Source organism: Myotis nattereri (genome assembly GCF_964212035.1).
Source record: "Myotis nattereri genome assembly, chromosome: 6".
Taxonomy (NCBI): domain Eukaryota; kingdom Metazoa; phylum Chordata; class Mammalia; order Chiroptera; family Vespertilionidae; genus Myotis; species Myotis nattereri.
This window is the reverse complement of record NC_138081.1, coordinates 37,617,369-37,643,167: the sequence shown is the minus strand read 5'-3', so window position 1 is coordinate 37,643,167 and position 25,799 is coordinate 37,617,369. Positions and strand designations below refer to the sequence as shown.

The 25,799-nt window shown below is 38.7% G+C and overlaps 1 protein-coding gene across 1 annotated transcript in view; it reads left to right on the top strand.

Moving 5' to 3' along the window:
- COL12A1 (collagen type XII alpha 1 chain) overlaps positions 1-22,357 on the top strand; it is a 111,783-nt gene extending 89,426 nt beyond the window's left edge. Inside the window, exons 53-66 of the mRNA XM_081094710.1 lie at positions 544-621; positions 1,891-1,977; positions 3,570-3,623; positions 4,604-4,699; positions 5,928-5,981; positions 6,339-6,392; positions 10,598-10,651; positions 12,676-12,747; positions 16,162-16,197; positions 16,305-16,371; positions 17,499-17,687; positions 18,577-18,645; positions 19,668-19,838; positions 22,050-22,357. Of these exons, the coding sequence (XP_080950836.1) occupies positions 544-621; positions 1,891-1,977; positions 3,570-3,623; positions 4,604-4,699; positions 5,928-5,981; positions 6,339-6,392; positions 10,598-10,651; positions 12,676-12,747; positions 16,162-16,197; positions 16,305-16,371; positions 17,499-17,687; positions 18,577-18,645; positions 19,668-19,838; positions 22,050-22,222 (1,254 nt within the window). The 3' untranslated portion in view covers positions 22,223-22,357. The remainder of the gene's footprint in view (positions 1-543; positions 622-1,890; positions 1,978-3,569; positions 3,624-4,603; positions 4,700-5,927; positions 5,982-6,338; positions 6,393-10,597; positions 10,652-12,675; positions 12,748-16,161; positions 16,198-16,304; positions 16,372-17,498; positions 17,688-18,576; positions 18,646-19,667; positions 19,839-22,049) is intronic.
- The last annotated feature ends 3,442 nt before the right edge of the window (positions 22,358-25,799 follow it).

The window sequence follows — 25,799 nt, the reverse complement described above, 5'->3', positions numbered from 1 at the left end:
TTGGTATCTGTGGGGGCCCTGGCACTTATCCCTCTGTGAATAATAAGGGAGGACTGTACTATATTGAAATAGTTAAGGGTAATCATAAAAATTATTGGTCAGCCCCTAGGTAAGAATTTATGGAAAAAAAAAAAGAGCGTCAATGGTAGAATAAATGCAGAATGGCTTTTGAAATTTTACTTTTCTACAAGGATAGGCTATTGAAAGTTGATGTAACTGTGTGTTGTTTTCAAATTCTTAATGGAACAAATTCACAATTAAACAAAGAAATTAGTTCTCTTTAAAAAACAAAGCTCAATCAAACATGTCTTTTTAGCCAAGGAAGTGAATCAGAAGTGGGAATTTCACATAAGCATTTGCTTTACTGTCTCTTTATCTTAGGCACAGGCTTTTATGGTCTTTCCTTATGAAGTGAGGACCCCATTTGCTCCCAAGGCCTTGCACCCTTGAGACAGAGAAGTTGGCAAAGGTTAAATTGTGGAAACGTTAGTATAAAATGTTTCTCATGCATCTTTAGCTGATGTTGCTGTTGGTTGTTTGCAGTTCCAAATCCAGAATTTCGATATCGTCTGCAGTCCGGTGTGGACCAGTAGAGACAGATGCTGTGATATTCCCTCAAGGGTGAGTAACGTGGAATGGAAGCCTGTGGCCGTTTCATTAGCCCCCTGGGAGGGAGGGATCCGGATGCGGATGGGCTGGGAGAGGAAGCAGCACTCAGCAACTTCTTCTTCAGACGCACACATCTCTGTGCATGCTAATCAGCTACCAGGGCTTGGGCCAGGGACCCCAGCCTAGGAAGCCAGGAACGGAGAATGGATCAGACACATCCGTCAATTCTCCCCAGCAGCCAGGTGTTATGCTTAGTTAGAAAAGTCCTGCTGCGTCAGCATGTTTGACACACCTCCAACAGATCCCTTCTGTTGTTTATAAAATCTCGGCATTTTATAGAATAAGCCATCACCTCTCTGGATAACTAATGTTTAGGACTAACTGGATTTGTTTTTGAGATGATGACTTACTCCCATAGTATCTGTGTGAGTGGTAAGTGGTTACAAAGTTAAATGCTGATGACGGATTTGAAGCATTGGGCAAGCGATAAACTGCATAGATCCCCAGGATGAGGGTGCGTTATTTATTCAGCATTTATTTATGGAGCACCTGTGATAAGCCAGGCACTATTCTATGTGCTAGGGCCACAGCAGTGAAAGGTAAATATTCTAGTGAAAGGCAGGGGAAGAGAAAGAATGGACAAGTAGCTATAGACTATGGTATAGAGCGAAAGTCCTAGGGTGAAAAACAAACCAGGGTAAAGGGATAGATGGCCAAGTGCGTACCATCAGCCCTCAGGGATATGGTGAGATGTAAGCAGAGACCTGAATCAGGTGAGGGGCCAGTAATATGGAGACTAGAGCCAGAGCCAGAGGGAGCTGTAAAACCAAAGGCCCCAAGGCCACAGTGTGCCACAAGATCTGAGCAATATTAGTCAGATCAGTGGCGCTGGAGCAGAGTGAATGGGGAAAGTGGGATGAACACGGTGGTGCTTTGAGGAGCATGTAAAGCTTCGTAGGCTATGGGAAGGACTTCCGGTTTTCTAAATGAAATGGGCATTTCTCTACCACCAGATTAGAGGAAACTGGTTAGACAACCAGTGGTTGCAGTGGCAGGTCTGTAGACATTTCTTTGTTATGTGAGGTTTCCTAGAGTAACTATAAAATAAAGACATAAAGGAGCAAAGCAAGATTCAACCCAAGACTATTTGCAATGATAACTAAAATTATTTCTGCACACTGGGAAACAGATTTCCTTGTGTAAATACGATAAATGGAAATGGGGGATGGGGAGTCATTTTTACCCTCAATTCAAAGGTAAATATTCTTCTCAACATTTCAGAGAGATGAAGCAAAATGCCCCGCTCTTCCGAATGCCTGCACATGCACGCAGGACAGCGTTGGACCTCCAGGACCACCAGGCCCTGCTGTAAGGAAACGGAAAAAGCCCTAGTTTTTCCTATAAAGCTTTGGAGTATTCATTCTTTTTTATTTTTTAAATTTAAATCTTTATTGTTGGAAGTATTACATATGCCCCTTTTCCCCCCTCATTGACTCCTTCTAGCCTCCCTCTCCCCCCCCCCCCCATCTTAGGCCTTCACCACCCCATTGTCTGTGTCCATGAGCTATGCATATATGCATACAAGTTCTTTGGTTGATCCACACCCCGCTCCCACACTCTCCTCTGAGATTCTGCTGTCTGTTCCATGTATTCTTTTGCATAAAATGCTTCTAGCCATCCACATTTTCTGGAACAGAGCACGCCATATTGCAGACCACTTTTGTGTTATATTTTAGTGGAGTAATACAAGAAGAAAATTCAAACACATTTGAACATGCAGGAATGAATGAAACCGGCTTCATATTTAAGAACTTTTCTCTTAAAGATGTGAATCTGGGTTTCCATCTGTAATCACATGCTTCTAAAAATTCCTTACATCTCCTAAAAGCTTCTTCTGTAGATGTTATGGAACCACAGTTGAGTGGCTAACCCAAGAACAATTTGTTTAGAGCAAGGATATATGGGAATAACATATGAAGATGTTATATATGTGATGATATAAACTCTGGGTGAAAGTATTGGGGTTTAGAGTAACTGGAATGATAAGATAAAGTCTACATCTATTTATGGGGGAGGGGAGACCAAGAAAGTGTAGACAAAACATTGAAGATTGCAGTGATATGTCTCATTAATCAACGTGGAACCCTTTGCTCTTATCAATCCAACATCTGAGCTGGGCTGGTTTTGAGAAGTGGTAGTCATTCTTCTAATGGCCTCTTTTAAGAATATGATTAATTAACATAGAAACAGCTCAGAGATTCTTATAATACCCAATTTTACTATACAGAGGTTATAACAAAAAATGTAAATTGATTTTAGATTAATTATAAGCCAGCTTCTCATGTACAGAATCAGAATGTCACTGGAATTACCATAATTTCTATTAATAGTGATTTACCTGATGTATATTTGTAATCATAAAATTATATCCCAACGTGACTTAAATGTTTTTGAGAAGTAGAGATGTTTTTCTCTCATTGTAAGATAACATTATTAGATATCACTACCACATTTATTTCTTCTTTGGTCAGTAGTCTCTGAATTCCTGTTACTGAACTACATATTCCGAGATTCTGAGTGATCCAAGATACTCTTCTTTTTGTATATTATTTCCCCTGAAGAATGCATGCATCTAATTCCAAAGCTGAACTTTCTCTTTGCTGTATTTAAATAATGCTTGTTTTTTTCCAGTAAACCTCACATTTTCAAATAAACTTCAAGATTTGCTAACAATTAAGAAAGTTCACAATGTAAAAATGAGACACGTAGGATGTACAAGGTTTTGAAATTCCCTTTCCCCACTTATTTGTGGGATATAAAGTCTTTACTTCAGTATTTTGTAAGTAGCTACAGAAGTATTGATTGGACAAGACGCTGCTTCTTGAAACAGTTTTTACGTATCAACTTTTTCCTACTTTCCTTGCATTTGCCCTGAAATGTGTTCTTACTGTGTATTTTAGGGAGGACCTGGTGCTAAAGGTCCCAGAGGTGAAAGAGGTATCAATGGGGCAGTGGTAAGTATATTTCAGAGTGCATTCAAATGTTCATCTGTATGTTGAAGGCTGGTTGTTCAAACTTCTGCTAAGGGGGTGTGTGACCTTGAGCAAGTCAGTTCATGTTTAGTGTGCCTTAGGCAATATATCATCTCTGCCTTGTCTTTGGATGTCAAAATGATGGACCAGAGAAATAAATGTCTAGGGTGTGTCACTGCTGTAGGAATTGCACATGGGAATCTGCAGAACCTATGGGCTCTGCTGCAACATGTGGAAACGGGGTGACCCAGCCATCAATCAGAAGACCCCACAGGGGGCAGAATCCCATGAGAGAGCTGGGGAGGGTTGGGGACAGGTCTGCTGCTCCTCCTTACACCTGTCTCAGAGAAAGAGCTGGGCAGCCACATGTGCGTTTGCTGGGGGTCACCTGCCCCTCTGACCAGTTTCACACTGGTCTTCCATAAACCACCTCAAGCTTTTTAAGGGGCATATTTTATGAAGATAATGTGTAGCTTTTGTCGTAATCTCACAAATGATAAACTAAGTCAGTCAGGAAAGGGTGAGGCTGGGATGCTAACCCAGGTCTGTCTGACTCCAAGTTTGTGCCCTTCACACCTAGACTCATTGCAAAGAAGCTTCAGGACAGAGCGTCTACTCAGTGGCTCTCTGCTCCTTGCTTGATTCATATACATGTCAGTTCCAGAAATAAGCCCAAGTCTAAGAGAATTCAGGACTAGCTTAAAATAAACCAAATCCAATCACATTTGAATTTTGATCTCATGAGTTTATGAATATAAATATCTGAATACATCATAGTCAATATGTTTTACTTCAAAAAATGTACTTCTAATAGGAGTTTTGGAAATTTAAGTATCCTTGTGAATTTATTTCATTTTCCAGTTGTTCTTATATGAAGAGTTATATGGTGGTGTTTTGAGGTTAGGGAGGCACTGGATGAGTATTACATGACCCTGTGGTTGTTTCTTCCTTGTGTGTTTTAGGGGCCCCCTGGTCCTCGTGGGGATTCAGGTCCTCCAGGCCCCCAGGGTCCTCCAGGTCCCCAGGGACCCAACGGACTCTCTATTCCGGGAGAACAAGTAAGTACAAAGGCTTTCTGTGTTAAGTGAGGATGGCAGATTAACACTGAATTTAACTGGAACATTTTTTTACTATATTTTGCCAAATCGAATGTTTTCTCAGAGAACTCAACAGTTAGTCATTGAGATAACTTCCTATGAGGACTATGATTTCAGACATGTAAATAGTATATGTAATAATGTATAACTGTGTAGACAAAAATTACTCTACTTCTTTGACCTATAAAATTTTTAAAATAAATAATACATATATCCTTCAACATCCTGAAGACTTTGAAATTGCTTTAAATCTGTGGCTGCCCTAAAGTCCTTTTCTTAAACCTACGACCTCAAGGCAAGCTTGCATTGTTTATCTAGGTCATTACTTCTTTAAACATTTTAAAATGCTAATCGGAACTAAAAAGGATGTTTGACCTTTAGAGGCTCATATTTTGTTTTAAATGCTGATCTGAATTATAAAGGATGTTTTACCTTTTAAGACTCATATTGTATTTAACTTTTTCTGTATATTAAGATAAAGTAAATATACTTTACGAATAAGAATACAATAACTACATAGTTCTTAAATTTAAGTCTAAACTCACTTTTAGGAAGATAGATTACTTTTTTTGGCATTTAAAGAAAATCAAATCTATATTAGATATAGCTAGAAATGAGACATGTGAAGGAACAGGGCTTTCTTTCTCAAGAGGGTTGAATGCATCTACTGTGAGCTTCTTATGTCCAAAAGAAAGTTGTAGAGGCTTTACCTTTTTTTTTCTTTTACTACTACTATTAAATTATCGGTTTTAATTAATTCAGCTTTCCTTTGTAAGAAGTGTCTTCAAACAAGTAGTAATAAGTACCAACTTATGTTATCTTCTTAGGACATTTCATTGAATATCTATTAATATTAGCACCAAATTAAATATATTAAGATAAAATAACTTTCTCCCTTCAAATTTTATTTCAATGAAATTCCCTTATGTTAAAGGATGTTCTTTTAAAGTAGGCATATTATCCCATAATCATATAAAATTATCCCATAGCATTATAAATGAAAATTATAGTATGGCATTTGTAGTTTAAAGAGTGAGCATCAATACCAAAAGTGATGTATTCATCTCCCTTCAAAAATATTCTTACATTGGATTTATGAAGTGATGGAGATCTCAGAGATGACTCATGTCTTCCTTTTCCACTTAATCTCTGTGAAACGCCTGGGAACTGTTCCCGCTGCTTTCTCTAGGGTCGCCAAGGGATGAAGGGCGACGCTGGCGAGCCAGGACTTCCGGGCCGAGCAGTGAGTTGTTCTTGAAGTTACCTTTCCTTTCACTTGTCAAGTGTTACTTGACAAGCTGCCTTTGTACTGCCTCCGACGGTGAACCGAGGTTAAGCTGCAAAGCAGAAGCCTGGCTGTGTCCTTCACATTATTTCCATTTCATGTTCTGGTCTTAATCTTTAAGTCTATGCTTGTCAGGTCAGGTACCTGCTTGATGACTAAGTACCTACAACATGGCTGACACTGTGCTTGCTTCTGGCTTTCTGTTTCTGTTCAGAAGCCCCCTGAACTTCCTTTCTTATAAAAAAAAATTGGGGGGGGAATAACAAGTATCTTTTTCCACACAGGAAGTACATTACTGTCTTTCTTTTCATATAGGGAACCCCAGGACTACCTGGCCCACCAGGACCCATGGGACCACCAGGAGATCGAGTAAGTTTTCTTGGGCAAGCTACGATTATGCTGAAAATGATATCTCCTTGCTGCTTATTAATTAAGAACCCTCCACAATTCATTTGCTTTGCTGGAAAGCAGAATTCACATATTTTGTGGAAGACTGAAAAACAATTATCAGTGGCTCAACCAACATCAGATCAATCTCAAGGTCTATGAAACAAAATGGCAGGACTTGAGGAGAGTCTTTGAAATTTTAATTTTGGAAATTTTTTTAACTTATCAGGTTTAGAAAAAGAAATCCATAAAAGGAATTTCAGCTGATTAGCAAGAGATTTAAGAATTCTACCAAATTGTTTTGTTTTCTTGCTTTTTTAACTTTTTAAATATATTTTTTTATTGTTCATAGTATTACAGATTGTTTTAAATCTTAAAATTAAAATCTTTGTTATGAGGCAGCTCTTATGTAAGAGAATAATCTTTATTTTCTGGGCACTTTTTTTCGAAGTCAGCACCTCCTCTCTACATCTTTAGAACTCAAGTATCACCTAGGCCTTGATGATGGGATAGGCAAATGGTATTTAGTAGGAATTTTGCTCATTAGTGATAGATTTCAGATTTGCTCTTGACTTACTATGAAAATAGTGCAGGAAACCCAATATTTTCTAGTATAAGTACAGTAAACAGGGCTTCTATGCTCTATTTAATATTATAGAAATATTTGGTTTCATAAAAATTCATGAATATTTTAATGAGATTTTAGAATTGCTCAGAACAAAGAACTAAGGGCTTTTTAGCATACTATGGTTCAGACAACAGTCTGAGAGTAGTCTGTATTCTGCCTAATCAAAAGTTAAAGCATATGACTAGCAGCAGAATCTGAGAGGGCCCTTGGTGCTGTAAGAGCTGTCATTGAAAGCATTGACTTGCTTACCTTAATACCTCCAAGACACCGCTGGATGGAAGGAGGTCATTCAGATGAAGCGAGGATTTTCCCAGATAACACCAAATGGTGAATGATACGGCAATGAATTTTATTTGCTCCTATGCCTATTTTAGAGTTTGGGAGAGGAGAGAGGTCAAAGAGAAAATGGTATTCTCTGTGAGTCTGGTACCTGGAGATATCTATCTATCTATCTATCTATCTATCTATCTATCTATCTATCTATCGATAGATATCTATATCTATATCTATATCTATATCTATATCTATATCTATCTAATCTATATCTATATCTATCTATCTATCTATCTATCTATCTATATAAAACAATATACACACACACACACATCAGTGTGTGTGTGTGTGTGTATGCATTTTTTCCTGACTCTTGAAACTGGAATTAGTTTTTTAAAAATTCTTATTTAACAATAAAAGACAATAGTGAGATTGCAAGAGTCAGTCTACTCAATTAGAAAACAAAACCAAAAACATACAAGAAGTGATGATGGGCTGAATTGCTTGCAGCTGCTACTACTGAAAACTATTGGGCCCATTGCCACCACCCAGTGTGGGCTTCATGCAGACATGGTGGGTCGCCAGAGCAAACCCCATCGACATGCTCTCTCTGACCTGGAAATCAGCAGCCATCACCACTGTCACTGCTGCCCTGAAAAATGAGGGAGTGGGAAGGATTCTGCTTTTCACTCTCAGATTCTAATCTGAGAATCCAACTTTGTGGTGAGGCCACCCAGGTCTCCTAGGGCAAGGAGATTTTTCAGAAAATCATTCCACTCTTTTCCTCACAGCCTTGTACACCTATCTACCACTTAGTTTTCTACTACTAATACTGAAAGTACAGTACTGATAGAACATGATTTTGGAAAGTTAGGTAGACTTTGGGTGCAAGCATGTTAGCATGTTAGCAAAAAAAAAAAAAAAAAAAAAAAAAAAAAAGAGAGAGAGAGAGAGAAAGAAAGAACAAAACTCAAACCCTGTGGTAGAAGAAGAGAACGCTCAGGAGAGCAAGCCAAAGGATCATGGTGGAGAAGGAAGATTGTCACCAAGGTGGAGTTGCTAGGAACAGAATGCATGGGTTGTCTTCAACACAGACAATTTTCAAAACAAGACATAGCTTTGGGGAGTGTTAAAAAGTAACAAAAGTACCATATGTACTGGATACGTGCGTATCTATGAAGACAGCCATAAGTCTCTTCAGCCCCCCTTCCATGAGGGCAAGCAGCAGTAACTGCCAGAGCTTTGACAATAAAGAAAAAGTTATAGCACAAAGATCTGCAGCTGCCTCAGTGGAGAGTCCTTCTGAGGACAAGTTAAACATATGTTTCTCCTGATAGTTGGTCAGTCCTAGGTGTTCATTGAGTGGACAAAGAATTGTAATATATGTAGAATAGACTGCTATTCAGTCTTGAAAAATAAGAAAGTCCTGTCTTTTGGGACAACATGGATGAACCTGGAGGATTATGCTGAGTGAAATAAGCCAAACACAAAAAGACAAATACTGCATAATCTTATTTAGGTATGGAATCTAAAGAAGAGTTGAACGCAGGGTAGCAGAGAGGAGAATCATAGTTGCCAGAGGCAGACAGAGGGGACAATGGGGAGATTTTGGTCAAGGGTACAAAATTTCAGTTATGCAGGATGCATAAGTTCTGGAGATCTACAGTCTAGTTTAGTATATATAGTGACTATAGCCGATAATTCTATATTGTATATTGAAATTTGTTAATAGAGTAGATCTTAAATGTTCTCAGCACACTCAAAAATTAACTATGTGAGGTGATGGATATAATCATGATTAAGGTGATTTTCTTGATTGTATCACCTTATACACCATAAATTTATAGATACTTTTGTCAATTATACCTCAACAAAGCTGGAAAAAATAAAATGTTCTTAGGCTGACTAAAGAAGGGTTATTTAGAAATATGATAGTTAAGGAAGAAAGAAAGAAAGAAAGAAAGAAAGAAAGAAAGAAAGAGAAAAAAAGGGCATGCCCTCTATAGCATTTGGAGAAATTCAGATGGAAGAAAACCCATTCAAACTGCTCAAGCAATACTACTACCAGCACATTTTTGCTTAAGTGGCTCTCAGAAGCAGTGTTGACGTTACAGCAGATGAAGTTGGAATCTGTTTTTTCCTTAAGCAGGATTAGATCTTCCAGAAAATAGTTTGAAATTTTTATCTCTATAATTTTCTGAAAAAGATTTTCAGAAATTTTTATAGTAGAATATATGTAGCACCATTTTAAAGAAATAATTTAAACTTCCTATTATAAAATCAACGGAAACATGGATACTGAATCCAAATGTTCCTGATTTTTGCTAGAATCGAGGAATATGGATGAAATTATCACTCTTACTCTCTGCAGAAAATGAGACAAACATCTCCTTCAACAGAGGAATGCGACAACCATAAAAAATGATCTGACTCAGAAATCCTCGGCTGGATTTCAGAGACCTGCTATTGGGATGGATGCTAGCTGGGTCGCAGTGACTCATTCCAGACAGAGGTCATTTGGCACTGGATGGAGATGGGGCGAGACAGCCAAAGAGTGAGCCTGTGTGGAGATGCGCTGGGCTCCTGAGACAGATCTCTCCTTCCCAGTCAAGCAGACACCAATGCCGGTCTGGCCTTCTCTGTGAGATGAGGAGAGATGGACCACTAAAAAAATTTTACATGATTGAGGTTTTTCTTTGTTTCTGATGGAGCGGGTTCTTCATCGCCTCCTTTTTTGGGCGAAGGAGAGTTCATCAGGAATGGAAACTTCACAAGTCCTGCCCTGGCCATTGCTCTGGGAATGAGCAAGGGAGTTTACTAATCAGTTGCTTGGGCTCTCTTTCCTCTTTTATGAGACCGCGTGCTTTTCTCAGCAACACATCTTTCATCCCATTTTTATCCTTCCTGGGCCAGTGTGTGGACATGGACTGTGCAGTAGAAAGGGTTAGTTTTTCCTTTAGACTTTATACTCTTACAAAAGCAAAAGCTAGTATCTTTAAGAAAGAAATGTTTTCTTTGCAGAAGATGAATTTGACTCAAAATGATTGTATTTATAACTTCATAAATGAATGAGTATAGAAATTAAGTATTCAGTGAAAGGCATTAAATTAAATTTGAAAGTGTTTTTCTTTTTTGTAGTATATTTGCCTTTATATTGCAAGATGACCTGCAAACAGCAAATTGGGTTAAATTCGTCACCCTTCATGCTTAGCAACCTGTTTAGCATTTTTCCTTTTCACGTGGTCATTCTCTCACTACCCTCTAATTAATTTTATTTTTTCAATAGGGCTTTACTGGAAAAGATGGTGCAATGGGACCCAGGGGTCCACCTGGGCCACCGGTAAGAACAGGATTCGTTATGTCGCTGTCTTTCCACTTTGCTAGAGAAGAGCCTGGTAACCTGGCTCCCGTGCTGGGGGGTACACAATTGGGGTTGCCATTTAGTTTTTATTTTCCTAAATCAAAACTGAGCGGTTCTCAACCTGTGGGTCACGACCCCTTTGGGGGTGGAACGACCCTTTCACAGGGTCGCCTAAGACCATCGGAAAACACATATATAATTACATATTGTTTTTGTGATTATTCACTATGCTTTAATTATGTTCAATTTGTAGCAATGAAATTGGGGGTCACCACAACATGAGGAACTGTATTAAAGGGTCGTGGCATTAGGAAGGTTGAGAACCACTGGGTTAGAGGAAACAGATGTGTTAAAATACAGTTTTGTTTTTTAATCAAGTTATATTTGAAAAATAGGAAAATATCCCTAAATAACTTGGTCACTAGCTATTAGTGCCTTAGTCTCCACATCCCCACATTGAGTTGTGGCATTTTATGACCTGACTGGTTACTTCCTGTTATACAATTTTAAGGATCTGTGGTCTATGATATTTTAGTTTTCAGGACATTTATTACTGCATAGTTATCAGTCATTCTGAGGAATTAAGTTTTATTCAAGTAGGTCTTCTAATTAAGATCTTTGGGGACAATACTAAAGCCAATGATTTGCAAGTGGCATCTGTATGCCTGCCTCCAGTGAGATCATAGTTAAATTGTTTAAGATGATGGAGGTTTTCATGTATAATGGTAGGGTATACAGATTCCATAGCATATGTTAAAATAATCTAATTTATTTATAATACATATATTTTCAGGTAAGGGGGAGTTTAACTGTATAGTAAACTTTAATCTAAAGTATTTACTACAGAGCTTAAAATTTGCATAATTGAGGAAGTAAAGGATTAATTATTTTACCAAATCTGATTATTTCATTTTAAGGAAATTTTAGGCTTTAGAACATAATGTATTGCTTAATAGGTATTATATACAAGGGTGGGTAAAAGTAGGTTTACAGTCATTCATACGGAAAAATACAATAATTAATAAGTAATGATACAAGAATAAATTGTTTCATATACTCAGAACTGTAAACCTACTTTTGCCCTACCCTGTGTATTCTTTTTTGTTGTTGTGTTAATCCTCACCCAGGGATATTTTTCCACTGATATTTAGAGAGTGGAAGGAAGAGACAGAGAGAAATATCGGTGTGAGAGAGACACATCTATTGGTTGCTTCCCGCACACGCCCCTACCAGGGCTGAGGATCAAGCCTGCAACCAAATACATGCCCTTGACTGGAATCGAACCTGGGACCCTTCCATCTGAGGGCTGACACTGTATCCACTGAGCTAGGGCTCACCCTGTATATTCTACAAAAGATGACTAATGTGTCTTGAAGCTGGGTTAAAAGAAACAGGGAGAAATTCTTATGGTTTTGATGGGGTGAAGGGTGCTGATGTGACAGAAGGAAGTGGAAATGTGGAGAATGCACCAAAGAAAAAGTGAATTTCTAGGCTGAGAGTGCAATTTCCAGCAGACAAGGGGAGACTCTGCCACAATGATGCCAAACTTAGCAAAAAACTGGCTACCTTCTTCATTTCTTCCCCAGCCAAAGTTTGCGCTGCTGTCTTTTGATGGCTTGTCTGGATATGTAATAGAAATACACTAAAAAACAGGAATTGCTTTCTGCAGCGTCACTTTGTACCAATTTACTGAGATCACAGTCTGTGAATTGTAAAACTGAGATATATATATATATATATATATATATATATATATATATATATATATATATTTCAAATGGCCTAAATATTTATTTTAGAACTATACAGTCAATAAAAATTAAATGGGAATTTTCAAGATTTGTTTCTCTTTGTGTCAACTTAAAGTTTGGTTTTCCTCTTCCTGAAAATGTGATTATAGTCTGCTTCATTGAAAAGCTTTTAAAGCTGCCACTTTACTAGTTTACTTTAGACGGGATTTTAATTTCATCATATCATCCTCTTTCCCGACCTGCGTGCTGTAGGGAACCCCAGGCTCCCCAGGAGTCTCAGGACCGAGTGGGAAACCAGGCAAGCCCGGAGACCACGGCAGGCCAGTAAGTGGACCGCTTGCACGTCTGCAGTTATTTCACTGTTGCCTTCAATAATGAGGACACTGAAGGCTCCGGCATATGTATGTTCTCTTTGCTGTAATGTGTTTGAAGTGTTTGTCGAAACCATGCCAAACCAGTGGAATTAACTTGGTACTAGTTCTAAAGTTTTTCTCTCTGAGTTAGAATATTCTGGGATGAAAACTGTGGTTATAGGGTTTCTTTAAAAGGAGAAAGGGATGATGAGCCAAGACACATATTTCTGCACTGTATTAACACTTTAAGCGGGGTCAGCAGAATGATTCTCTTTATTTAGGAGTGCTATGCTGCTTAACATAGAAAAATACATGATGGTGGTGCATGGTGCTTCCATAGGGAGTGTGCGGACGTTACCCTGGGCAGAATCATCCAGCCAGACCACTTGCTCTGTTCTCTTTCCTCGAGGATGCTAAGAACATTAGTCCCAGAATTGAAAGCATTGATCGAATCTGCTATTTTACTTTTTTATACTGCCCAATTTATGTCCGCTTTAACTTTCCTTTAGTCAGGTGTTTTGGTTAAAATAGTCATTGAGATGGTATTGTGCATACCATCTACTATATTTGGTATTAGTATCTCCAGAACTGAATTTGGCGTCCTTAACATATCCAGAAGTATTTGTAGTGGCTATTGGGCTTCACGTACTTTACAAGTTCTTCCTTATTTTGCATATGAATTGTGGATATATCTTGTCCAAATAGAATTCTGAAATATAAAAAAGTTACCCTAAAGATAATTGAGTCCAACTATTACTGCTCTCCAGACTGGACTTCTGTTTTCTTAAGTATTGTCCAACTGACAAAAACCTGAGTTTAAAAAACTTTTTTAATGCCATTCAAATTTAGGGTAGAATCTTTATGAAACATTGGTTGCTTTTTATGTTTACATACAATTAAACAAGCAACGTAAAGATTAAAGGACTCCTGAAGTACTTTATAATCTGTGTGTACCCGAACATATGATCTTATTACTCTCTTTTCCTCAATGAATCATGGCAGAAACATCATAAGAGCAGTTTAAAGTACATGGAACTCTTCTGCCCATTCAGGGTTCCATTTTGTTTTGTTGTGACCGAAGAGTCTCACACAAGACTCTTCCTGATGCAACTGATGGCTGCCGCTGGAAACCTGAAGGAAACTGGCCCTTCCTTGACTTGAAATGTGACCTTAGATCCTGGCAATGACAATGACTTCCACACACCCTCTATACCAGAACAATCTCAGAGTGGCAGTGAATTAAAAAAGCCCAACACCACCAGGAACGATATCAAAATAGCAGAAAATGTAAAAAAAAAAAAAAAATCCCTGAAATTTACTTAAGGCTCCAAAGTCAATAATAATATGTTTCCATTAACAGTGTCTGGTACTTTTGGCAAAGGGAGAGCCTAACTCTAGTTTACCTTATGATTGTAACTTGTAACATTTATTTGGACCTTATTGACCTTTTTCTTTTAATTTTTCTTGTCCTTTAAGGTGGCAAGTTGCCTCTTCTTTTCTTATCTATTCTATCTTACCTTTCATTTCTATTCACCAAAGTAGGTAGCAGAGGTGTTAGGAGAGACCTTGATTCAATTAGTTAGCTATTGTCAGCTATTTTCAACCTTTTTCATTTCGTGGCGCATATCAACTAATTAGTAAAATTCTGACACACCAAAATATATAATTATTTTTTGCCGATCTGACAAAAAAACAACAACATAGGTATAATTTTGATTTATTCATACTGTATGGCTATTGTTATGATGGCTGTTGTCATTTTTTTTATTTGACAATCTAAGGGAAAAGAGATCAGTGTCCCTGACTACTCAGGTATTGCATAGTTTAAAAATTCTTGCAGCACACCAGTTATGTCATTAGCTGTTATAACCAGCTGATATCTTCCTGCTAACTTACAACACCTGATGTGGTACAGTGGATGTTTTCAAAAACTGCTTATGGACTATTTTTATTTATTTACTCAACACCTACTTGTTTAGTGCCTAAATGAGCTAGTCAATGGTTTAGGGTCTGGGGATATAAGAGTAAACAAGACAAATTCCTTGCCCTCGTGGAGATTCTAGTGGGGGATATAGACCAAAAACATGTACATAAATATTTCTGGTGATGATGAGTGATGTGAAGAAAACAGAGACAGACTGAGGGCTAGAGAGTAATTGTGATGGCAGGGAGGTGGCTATTTTAGACATAGTAGTCAGAGCCTGTTGGAGGCGGTGAAATGAATTGAGGAAGCAAGCTATTTGGAGAGCAGTGGGAAGGGGATTCTAGGCTCTAGGAACAGCATGAATAAAAGCCCCGAATGAAGAAGGAATCTGGTATATGAAAGGAATAGTGGAGAGCCCTGGGTACCCAAAATCAAGGGCGTGAAGGAGAGAGAAATGAAAGATCATGTCAGAGAGCTGAGCAGAGGTGATTATGTGGATCATCTGGCCAATGAGAAGGAATTCTTTTATTCTAAGTGTCACAAGAGGTCCTTGGAGCCAAAAGAGTGACATTATCTTATTTTCCTTTTAAAAATGTCAGTCTGGCTTCTGTGTGGAGTATAGGCTCTAGGAGGGCAATCCAGGAAGCAGGAAGACCAGTTAGGAGGATATTGGAGTCATTCAGGCAAAAGTATTGGAGACTGTAAGATGTGGTTTGGTTTGGGATATATTATCTGACGATCAGATTTTTCAATAGTTCAGATGTTCCTTCTATGACAGCAGTTGGCAGCCTGGAAGTTCATTACTAAAACACAAAAACTTCTTGCACTATAAGGAAAACTTTCCCAGGATCCTCTCATGGCCCATGAGAGGCCTGACAGAGCAGGGACAAATATTCTGTAGTTGTGTTTGGATGTGGGACCACCATTTGGATTGAATTATCTAATAAGGAAGACATGTGGTTCCTTTTATACTCAATGCACACAAAAAAACCACTGGAAGTAGTTATATGTTTAGTTAGGGAATTGACAAAAGCTCAACAGTTCTTACTGGAACTGAATCAAGATGAAAGTCATGGAGAATCCGCAATAACCAGCTGAGTTACCCAGCTATGGTGATATAAAAGAAAATACAATGGTACAAGAGCAATTTTCACATGCATTTCAGTTCCAGGCCTGTATTGTGAATGGCATCATAAAATGTATGCATAGTTCATAACTTTTAAATTGTTATCCTCAAATTCACATCTCAGCACTCTTTCGGAGGTCATATGCTTCCCAGGGAAGGAGGTGAGAGAGGGAATTAGATTGCTTTTATAGACGAGACAATGTGAATAACATTGATGTGACTGTGGTGTCATTTTGCTAATTCATTAGAAAGCAGATCTTCATCATCATGTTTGTTCATGAATCATTTTAGATCATGTTTGTCACTTTCTAATACATGAAATTCCTGCATTTTAGGGTGCCTCTGGATTGAAAGGAGAGAAAGGCGATAGAGTATGTATTTCTTAAAATGTGACATACATTTATTTTGTGTGTAAAACATTGAAGTCTGAAACTATAGAAATAATATGCTAATGATTCTCATTGATTTAATTAACAAGGGAGACATTGCTTCTCAGAACATGATGCGGGCAGTTGCAAGACAAGTCTGTGAACAATTGATAAATGGTAAATTTCTTTCTTTTTGATGTATGAAAAGTTTTTATTTAATTGCAGGAAAATGCAAAGTTTAAGTCATAAATTTTCTAAGATGTATGCTTCTATTTCATTTTTGATGATCTCTCTCTCTCTCTCTTTTTTTTTATACATTGTCAATTTTGTAGCCGGTTAGTGATATTTTAATGATTGTCCTGAAGATAAAATAATAACTTAAGGTAAAATAAAGGCAGTTATCCTTACATTTGGTTTGATACAAAATCACATTTTAAAGGGGCTTTTTCAGTTTCCATATTGTAGGATTTTCAGTGATCTTCGTCCATCTGGGCATATCTGGAAGCAGCAGCGATTGGATCTTTCAAGTTAAAACCTTTCAGTTGTTGTATGACTTTAAGGAAGGAGGCCCACCCACCCAGGCCAGTTTAATCACAGAAAGTCCATCTCGGCGGGGACATTTTAGTATTGCCTCCTACTTTTTACAGACTCTTTCTTCATATTCCATGAGGCCCATTAAGTTTATTCATAAAGTTCAGTGCCTGAACACCACGTGTGGCCTTAAACTCGGGTTCCCTCTTTCGGAAGTTTTAATCGCTGTATCTTGAAGTGCTGCCCTGGGAACACCTGCAGTAGAGGCACCTATGTTGCTTTTAGAAGCCAGGGTTGCTGGGCCAGACTCTAAACCTGGTGAATCATTGTCTTTGAAGATGAGGCCCAGAAATCTGCATTTTTCAACATATCCAACAGGCAACTTCAGTTTACACTAAATCCTAATGATCATTGCCTTGTGTACACACAATCATGGCATCATTTCTTACTTTAAAAAAGTTTTTCTTTTGAGTGACATTGTCGGGCAAATCTCAGGGGTTTCTATCAGAGCCATAGTAAACTTCCACAACTCATTTTTCTTTATAGTAAGCCTGGTGGCCTACTTGGTTGGTATTTTGTGGAGACAATTATTTATCAGAGATCAGTTTGTCCTTGGTGACTGGAGAGTTTTATTTTTAGGGTTCAGGTTGGAATGCCCCTTGGACAGGGGAGGGATAGAGATGTCTTTCACTAGATACTAAGAGAAAACAATTTCACCCTCTCATCTCTCCCTTATTAGGGTTCTTACTAACAAGTGTTATTTCTATTCATAGGTCAGATGAACAGATTCAATCAAATGCTAAATCAGATTCCAAATGATTACCACTCCAATCGGAACCAGCCCGGCCCACCAGGTCCTCCAGGTCCCCCGGGCAGCGCAGGAGCCAGGGGAGAACCCGGACCTGGGGGGCGACCAGGCTTCCCAGGCACGCCGGGCATGCAGGGTCCCCCGGGGGAACGAGGTAGGTGTATCTGGCTGCAGCATGAGCATAAAGGAAGGAACTACACGTGTAGGAGCCTGGGGATGTTAAAAAGTGCATAGAAGACTGAACTTGGCAACAGTTTGAACAGTCCCAGAAGAGCTATGGTCCCTGAACCTGTCTTGTTTAGGTGGCTACAAGCCACAGAGCCCCATAGCTTAGGATCTTAGTAAAGATCATGTGAATTTCTGGTTGTTGTTAATGGGAAAAACCTGTATCTTGGCAAACTAAATCAGGCACTAGAAGCTTGTTAATTGTTGTGACTGGCAAGAGTTGGGCAGCAACTGAATGTACAGTTTTAGATCCAATTTTTTTGTTGTTGTTCTTTTATTCAGAGCCTGGCACTGCTCTTACATGTTTTTTTCACTTTAATTTCATGATAGATAAGTGTCATAGGAGGAAAAGAAGAAAAATAGTCTTATCTGATTCCAGATGTTTCAGGATTTTGGGTACTGATTTTGTCAAAGTTGCAGTTAACATTCCATAGAAAACCTAGATATTTCTGTAATTCTGATGGCTCGGATGTTGCACAAATAGGGCTGCTAAAGATAAGATATTTTTCAACGAGCTGTAACTCTTTATTTGATTTCTGTTTGTAACAACTGTTTCTAAAAATATATATTAGATGTGTTTGTTTTCTTCAAATAATTTTTCCCCTGATGTGTAGCCACATTTGTTTCCTGGCCATGAGTCTGGAATTACACAAATGTCTAGAAAGAATCTGGCTTAAAGAGTGAACTTCTGTGAAAAACTGGGTTGTGCTTTCACTGAGGGAAGTCAATGACTTGAATCAGGTAATACCAGTTAAAAGGAAGACTGCATGTTTCCTGATCATTTTCCTCCTGTGCTTTATCTTTTTGTCCTTCCTTAGGTTTGCCAGGAGAGAAAGGCGAAAGGGGTATTGGGTCTCCAGGGGCTCGAGGTCCGCCTGGCCCCCCAGGTAGGTCTGCTGGTACATAAAATAATACAGTGTAACTACTGGGAGAGCATACAGCTCCCTTACCCGCAAGAGATTCACAACCTCATCATGTTAGCTTCAGGCATGGCTATCATCATGGTATTTTCATACTTTAGCAAGAAGTTGAACTCGTATAACCTCCTCATTTTTATGTTCTCTTTGCTCAAAAAATGTTTGCCTGTGTTCTCTTAAGCATTCACTGCCACTTTAATATGTGAAGGATTGAGTTTCAGTGACACAGAGGGTTGCTGTTTTCTTTTTGATGCAATTCTTAATTTGTTTTGTTTGGCCTCATAGCTTTTAAGAATGGTATCACTTCCTGTTTTTTTCTAGTATTCTTCAAGATGTTGCTAGTAGACTAAAAAAAAAGTATTCTCACTAAAAAGTTGGAGAGAGACATCACCAGATTTCACTTACAGGTTCTTTATTGACGCTTTGGAAAGAAATAGTTATCTAGTTGTTTTATGCATTTCTTTTACTGGGTTGAAAATGAATTTTTTTATTCATGATAGTGTCCATGAGACCCTTGCAACCCAAGGTCAACCCTAATGGTAATATATTTAGGTTTATGTTAGCTGTAAGTACCACTCGATGTAGACATGACATTGCCTCACATAGTTCAGAAGTATGGAGCGGGTACTTCCGTGTTTTCCCGGCAGTCTAATGTGGCTAATAGAGCCATTTCCTTCAGGTGGTCTTATCTCTGTGAGAGTAGGAGCAAGCAGAGAATTCATCGATATCTTTAGTTGGGCTTCATTCTTGCTCAGTCCGTTTTCTTGGAATGAAATCATTGAAGTAGTTAGATTTCTGTCTTTAACTCTTATGAATCACTGGTAAGAAATTTCCAGACTTAGGTTCATATTGGTGATTTCGTAAGGAAATATTTTCTTACCATACAGTAGGGAGCCGCCTAGTCTTGAGGCAGTGGAGGGGCCAAAGTATTGCTGACGGCCTCAGGAGATGTATTTAACAAGAGGAGAAATATTTGTTTCAACCCACACTAGGTCCACAAGGAGAATCCAGAACGGGTCCACCAGGGTCCACAGGTTCCAGAGGTCCTCCAGGCCCCCCTGGTCGTCCTGGAAACTTGGGTATCCGAGGACCCCCAGGTCCTCCTGGATACTGTGACTCATCCCAGTGTGCCAGCATCCCATACAACGGGCAAGGCTATCCAGGTATGTGGTTGTCATTGTAGGAACCCAAATTCACCTGAATAAAGGACCTTTATAGAAATGAAGTGCCGTAGGATTGAAGGAAGATTGATTTGAGTATTTCTTGAAGATAGCAAGCAACTCTTCCAGTTGTGTGTTTTGATTATGCAGTAATATTGTTCTCTCTCAAAGCATACACCATTACTTCACTGTTAGGAGTTAAATAACTATTTTCTCTCCCTTCCAATATTTCTGCAATTACCAAGTCACATAATAAAACTCTCCTTATTTCCCCTAGAAGTTCAAAGAATGCTACCAATTGACTTTTTTCTTCCTAACCTAAAGATTGGGAGCAGTGATTTGTTGAATAAAATTGTAGAATGCTAAGAATACACACACATACACACACACACACATATATATTTGTTTTGGGAATCTAATGTGTAGGCAAACTAGCATTTGATAACATGATGCAGACAACTGACAATAGTTCACTCACATTGTAGAAATAATATTTATAAGATCTGGAAAGTAATTTTTAAAAAGAGTAATGAAATTCCAGTGTTTCAATTCTCATATGTCTGATTTTGGGACTGTGGGGACAGGGGACAGACATATGCTGATCTGGAAGTAAGAAAGTCATGCTGTGGTCAGTGGTGACCTTTTCATCAGTGCACCCTCAAGCATCTTGCAAGTTTTAAAAATGATACTGCTGTTTGATATGATTGGCTACTAGCAAATAGTGCATGAGTAGTTGAATATCTAAATATCTATATATCTATATATTTATGTGAGAACTTACATCTGGCCAAAGTTATAATTAATCTTAATGTACATTTCTCATACAACCCATTCACAAAATTATAATATAATGTGTTATAAAATAAATTTAAATTACCTCTGCCTTATGGTATGTACAAATAACTGGAAATATATGGATATATATGTATATATACTTTAACCATTACATACTTAGATGAATGTGTATATATGTTTTTTGCATAGTAATTCAACTTTTAAAACTATCATCTTTGACCTGTTTCAGGTTCCGGCTAACATTTTCTAAGTCGCCAGTGCTGCTTACAGTTTGAATACATGAAAATCCTGTTTCTGAGATGTTTGCGCACATGCTTATTAGGAAATGAGTCTGTATGGAAATCTCACCACAGATATGGTTAATGAACCGGGTCAACATCATAAAGGAGGGTGGAGACTCTATACTAACTTGAATGCAACAAAAGCAGTGGTGTTAGTCTATACGCCTGATGCATTTCAGTAATAATGTAGAAAAATATTATTAAAAAAAAAAAAGTTGAAACATACAGCCATGAGGAGCCTCGACTGTGAAAGAGGCGCATAATAAAACTACTAACCAGCGGAGATCGTGCCATTTCGAGAAAAACAATTAACCTGGTTACAGAGAAATGTCTGATGTAAATAATAAACTAATTGTGGCTTGTACATGATTTGTATGTGATCCTGTCCACTAAAATCACTTAACAATTCTACAGTGAGCTTCTGCACCCAAGCCTGCTGCCTGCTCTGTGCCGGAATAACACCGAATGGAATCTCCTCCTCTGTCTTGCTTGTTGGCGATGTGTCTGATTCAGGGCATGCGACTCATTAGTACTGTTCTTTGTACATGTACTCTCATTTGGGTTTTGTCCTTGCCATTTTCAAACCAAAGTTCTCTAGTCACTTCTTTTCTTCCTGTTGCGCTGTAGCCACTGGTGTTCCTCGCCCACCAGCTGTAACTCAGTCTGTGGGGGAGACAGCCACAGAAATTGTCATGTACTGTATATTACCTGGTGATAGCTGATTTTCACCTTCAGAGTTCAGTTTCTAGGAGCCAACAATACGTCCCCTCACCTCCTCACCTTTCCAAACTGTTCTCTGAACTGAGGAGTTGAAGTCATGAACAGGTACTTGGGGATTTGCGAAAATCCTACCCAGGTTCTGCGTTTACAGTTCTTTGGCCCAGTCTGACCCTTCCCAGGTATTTGTGCAATGATTGTATCTACTGCTGGATCTTTGAAGGTTTTTTGTTTTTTTTTAAATCCGTCACTTTATTTGAGCATCACCAAATTCTCTATGCAAATGTTAGTAATCAGAACATTGTAATTTATATATTTATAGTTAGGAGATTAAGACTGGAGTGCCATCGCCTCGGGTGATGGTTTAGCTTTTGCTGTGTCTGTACCTCCCAAATCATAACTGTAATGTTGAATCGGACAGAGCCATACGTGCCCGAGGGCGGGGCCTACCTGCCTGAGCGCGAGCCCTTCATCGTGCCGGTGGAGCCGGAGCGGACTGAGGAGTACGAGGACTACGGCGCCGACGAGCCTGCCCATGACCATCCTCCCCATGCGCGCTGGCGGCGCGCCCTGCCCCGCGGCCTGGGGCCGTGAACCTGAGACGGCGCCCAGGGAGGCCAGGCTGGGGGAGGTGTTGAGATTATCATTGACAGGTCAAATAGAGCAGTGCACACCGTATCTGCGATGTTTCTAACGGCGATGCTTCGTCCAAGAGTCCCCCTTTTTACTGTAGAGAACCTTGTTTCTGCAGGAAGCCTAGCCAGCCGCGCGCGCAGTCTGTAGGCGTCTTTGCTTTCGCCCTGAAATGCTTGCAAAATACTCTGTTCACAAAAGCTGCAAGGAGAGAACGTGCCTGGTGCCTTTCGTTAGCACAGCGGGCAGCCTCAGTGAAACTCTTAGGTTAAACAGTGAGTCCTGGGACCCAGAACTACTGTATATTTCGAGAGGGCAGTTTATCTTTTCCAATACTTACTTGCAATTCAATTACACCACGATTCAAGGAATGCCCCTCCTAAACCAAAAAGGAGGGAAAGGTCAACTGCATCGCAAGTATTTATCTTCCTCTTCTAGCTTCTGTTACACATGATGGCATAGAATGCTCTTATACATCTGCTTTAACAACCGCAAACCTTAAGCCATGTAGCTGAAATGATTGTATCAACTGGATACAACTTCATATTGCCTTAAACCTCCTTGTTGTAGACACACTAACATTTATGCCAAATTGCAGATTATTCTGCAGAGATGGAATTGCATGTTTGTGTTGTATATTTAGTATGAACTTTTTTTTTTCTTTCAGAACATGTTTCTTAGTTATCAAAAGCAGTTGGAAATGTTTGCAAGACTATGAACATAGAATTGCTGCTTTTATATTTTAACTGCAGATTGTGAATTTCACTGCCTTATATTATTTATTTCTGAAACAAAAGAGGCATTTTTCAATAAAACTACTGAAAATTTGACATGGTCTGTTTTTTTCTTTGAATGGCCTTTTGGACTGTTCAGGCAGTTGTTACAACAAACAAGTTTATATCCTTGGATACGGTTACAGATCTTGCTAATATATTAAATTATGCTAAATAACTTTAGATTTTTAATGATATGATGAAGTCATAGAAAGAGAGTGGTGAGAACCTCAAAAAGCCAAGCTGATTCCAAAGGCTCTATTAGGAATGTAGAGGATGTGTGGGTTGGTGGAAAAACAACGAGGTATCCTAGGAGACCCCAAACAGTCAAATAACTTTTAACAAGCCACATGATTTAGTATGCATTTAATCACTTTCCTATACCATACTTTACCCAGTAGCATGTTTAATTGCAAAATGGAAAATTCCTTAATGGAAATTTTTACATTGAATACCTTCCTTTTACACTTTTACAAATGCAAATAACATCATTCTAAATATCAAAGAAAATAATGTAAGAACCAACACCAATTGGAGAGAGGTAGTGATAGAAAATTTTCCACAGAGCAAAACATCTGAGTTAAATACTTTCTGGCAACCAAGATCAAAAGGAATAGATAATAAATGAATGTACTGTGTTCACCAGGTATCCAGCAGATTGCTAAATTCATAGTATTCATCTGTAATCCCCAATATCTATATTTTTAAGGTTAGAAGAGACCATTGAGATCATTCCAGTTCAATTCTTTGCTTCATGCAGGAAGAAGCAGACTCAGCTAAGTACTGTAGTATCAGAACAAGACTAAACTAGGTCTTGTGGTTCTTAACCCTGTTTTATCATCAGATACTCTCCTCACCCCCTCTCCTTCTCTTTTCCTGGGAACACTTACTCCCTTGGTAGGAGCTTTCAAACTTCAAAGTTCTACGAATTTATTTTCATTAGTTTCTGACTCATTTGGGTTTCTGATGCTCCTTGATGAAGAGCCTCTGTATCCGGAGCATGAAGATGGGTTCAGTTCCTGGTCACTGACTCAGCTGGGTTCCAAGGCCACAGGGATTTGAGGTACAAAGGAATTCCATCTTCTTTCAGTGGCAAATGTGGGTTTGATTCCTGATGTTGGCGGTCCCCCATTTTCTATCTTCTAATCTGTGCTCTCAGAGAGGGGATGAGGGGCCAAGCCATTTCTAACCAGGGACGAGCACACAATTACTAACCAGCTGAGATACATGTTGTAATTTTTATTTTCATAGCCTAGTTCAGTGATGGCGAACCTTTTGAGCTCGGCGTGTCAGCATTTTGAAAAACCCTAACTTAACTCTGGTGCCGTGTCACATATAGAAATTTTTTGATATTTGCAACCATAGTAAAACAAAGATTTATATTTTTGATATTTATTTTATATATTTAAATGCCATTTAACAAAGAAAAATCAACCAAAAAAATGAGTTCACGTGTCACCTCTGACACACGTGTCATAGGTTCACCATCACTGGCCTATTTCTTCCGTAATTAAGTTTGCTGAATCTATATGAAAATAATTTTTGTTACCCCTGAGTGAGCGCATACTGAAAGTGTAGTGAGAAAAGGCCAGGTGGTCTGGGTTTAAAAATCAGTGCTAATACCCCACAAAATCAAACCTGTAGGTGCTGGTTTATTTATTCAAACTTTCTTTGAAGGACTACAGAACAACTTTTAGCTCTTTAAATTTAAAAGCATTATAAGAAATTTGTTATTTATAATTTATATTTGAAACTAAGGCTCTGATTTTTAAGAGACTAGCTTGAAATAACTGTGGGAAGAGGTGACAGCTTCTAAAGGGGACTATAGTAAGAAAGGTTTCAAAATTTCAATACACTTAAATAGATCCTGAATATTTTTTATAGAATATTTTGTACAATGGGATTAACCATTTAGCACATTTAACTCATATATTTTTTTCAGATTTATAAGGGTCTATTTTTGAGTCTGTAAAGAATTACTCTGTCTATGCCGTTGCTCAAAATTACATTACAAATAAGGTCAGTGTAGTTTTCCCTGAGTATTTATTATTTATTATGTCCATGGTCCTGCATTTGGAATATAAGATTATTCTTCATTTGGTTTTAGTTCTAATTGCTCCATAACAAAAGGGTTTTGATATACCCTCACGTGGTCTGAGTGCCTTATAAAGAGTGACCAATTATACAAAGAAGAGCTGTGGTAAATCTTTTATTTTCAAAGGCAATCTTTTAAATACAAATTATATTGATTTCTCAGTCTCCTTTTACTTGTGTTTAGAAAATGGATTTAGATCTGAATGTCTAAATGAACATTATTAACGTTTCATTCTTAGATCCAGGCTGCTGAAGGCTACTGGATAAAATCACACGGACATGCTTTCAGGGAATGCCTTTTATGCTGGCCACACAGACCTGTCTCCAACACTGATCTCTCTCTCTCTTTTTTTAAAATTCTCACCCAAAGATATTTTTCCATTGGTTTTTAGAGAGAGGGAAAGACAGAAAGAAATATCAATGTGAGAGAAACACATCAATTGGTTGCCTCCTGCATGCACCCTGACCAGGGCCCAGACCGGGGGGGGGGGGGGGGGGGGTGGGGGGGAACCTGCAACCTTGGTATGAGACCTTGACTGGAATCGAATCCGGGACCCTTGGGTTCGCAGGCTGACACTCTATCCACTGAGCCAAACTGGCTAGGCCCTAGCCGCTAGGGCCAACACTGATCTCTTGTCCTATCAGTATATCCAACTGTGTATACCCCCTTG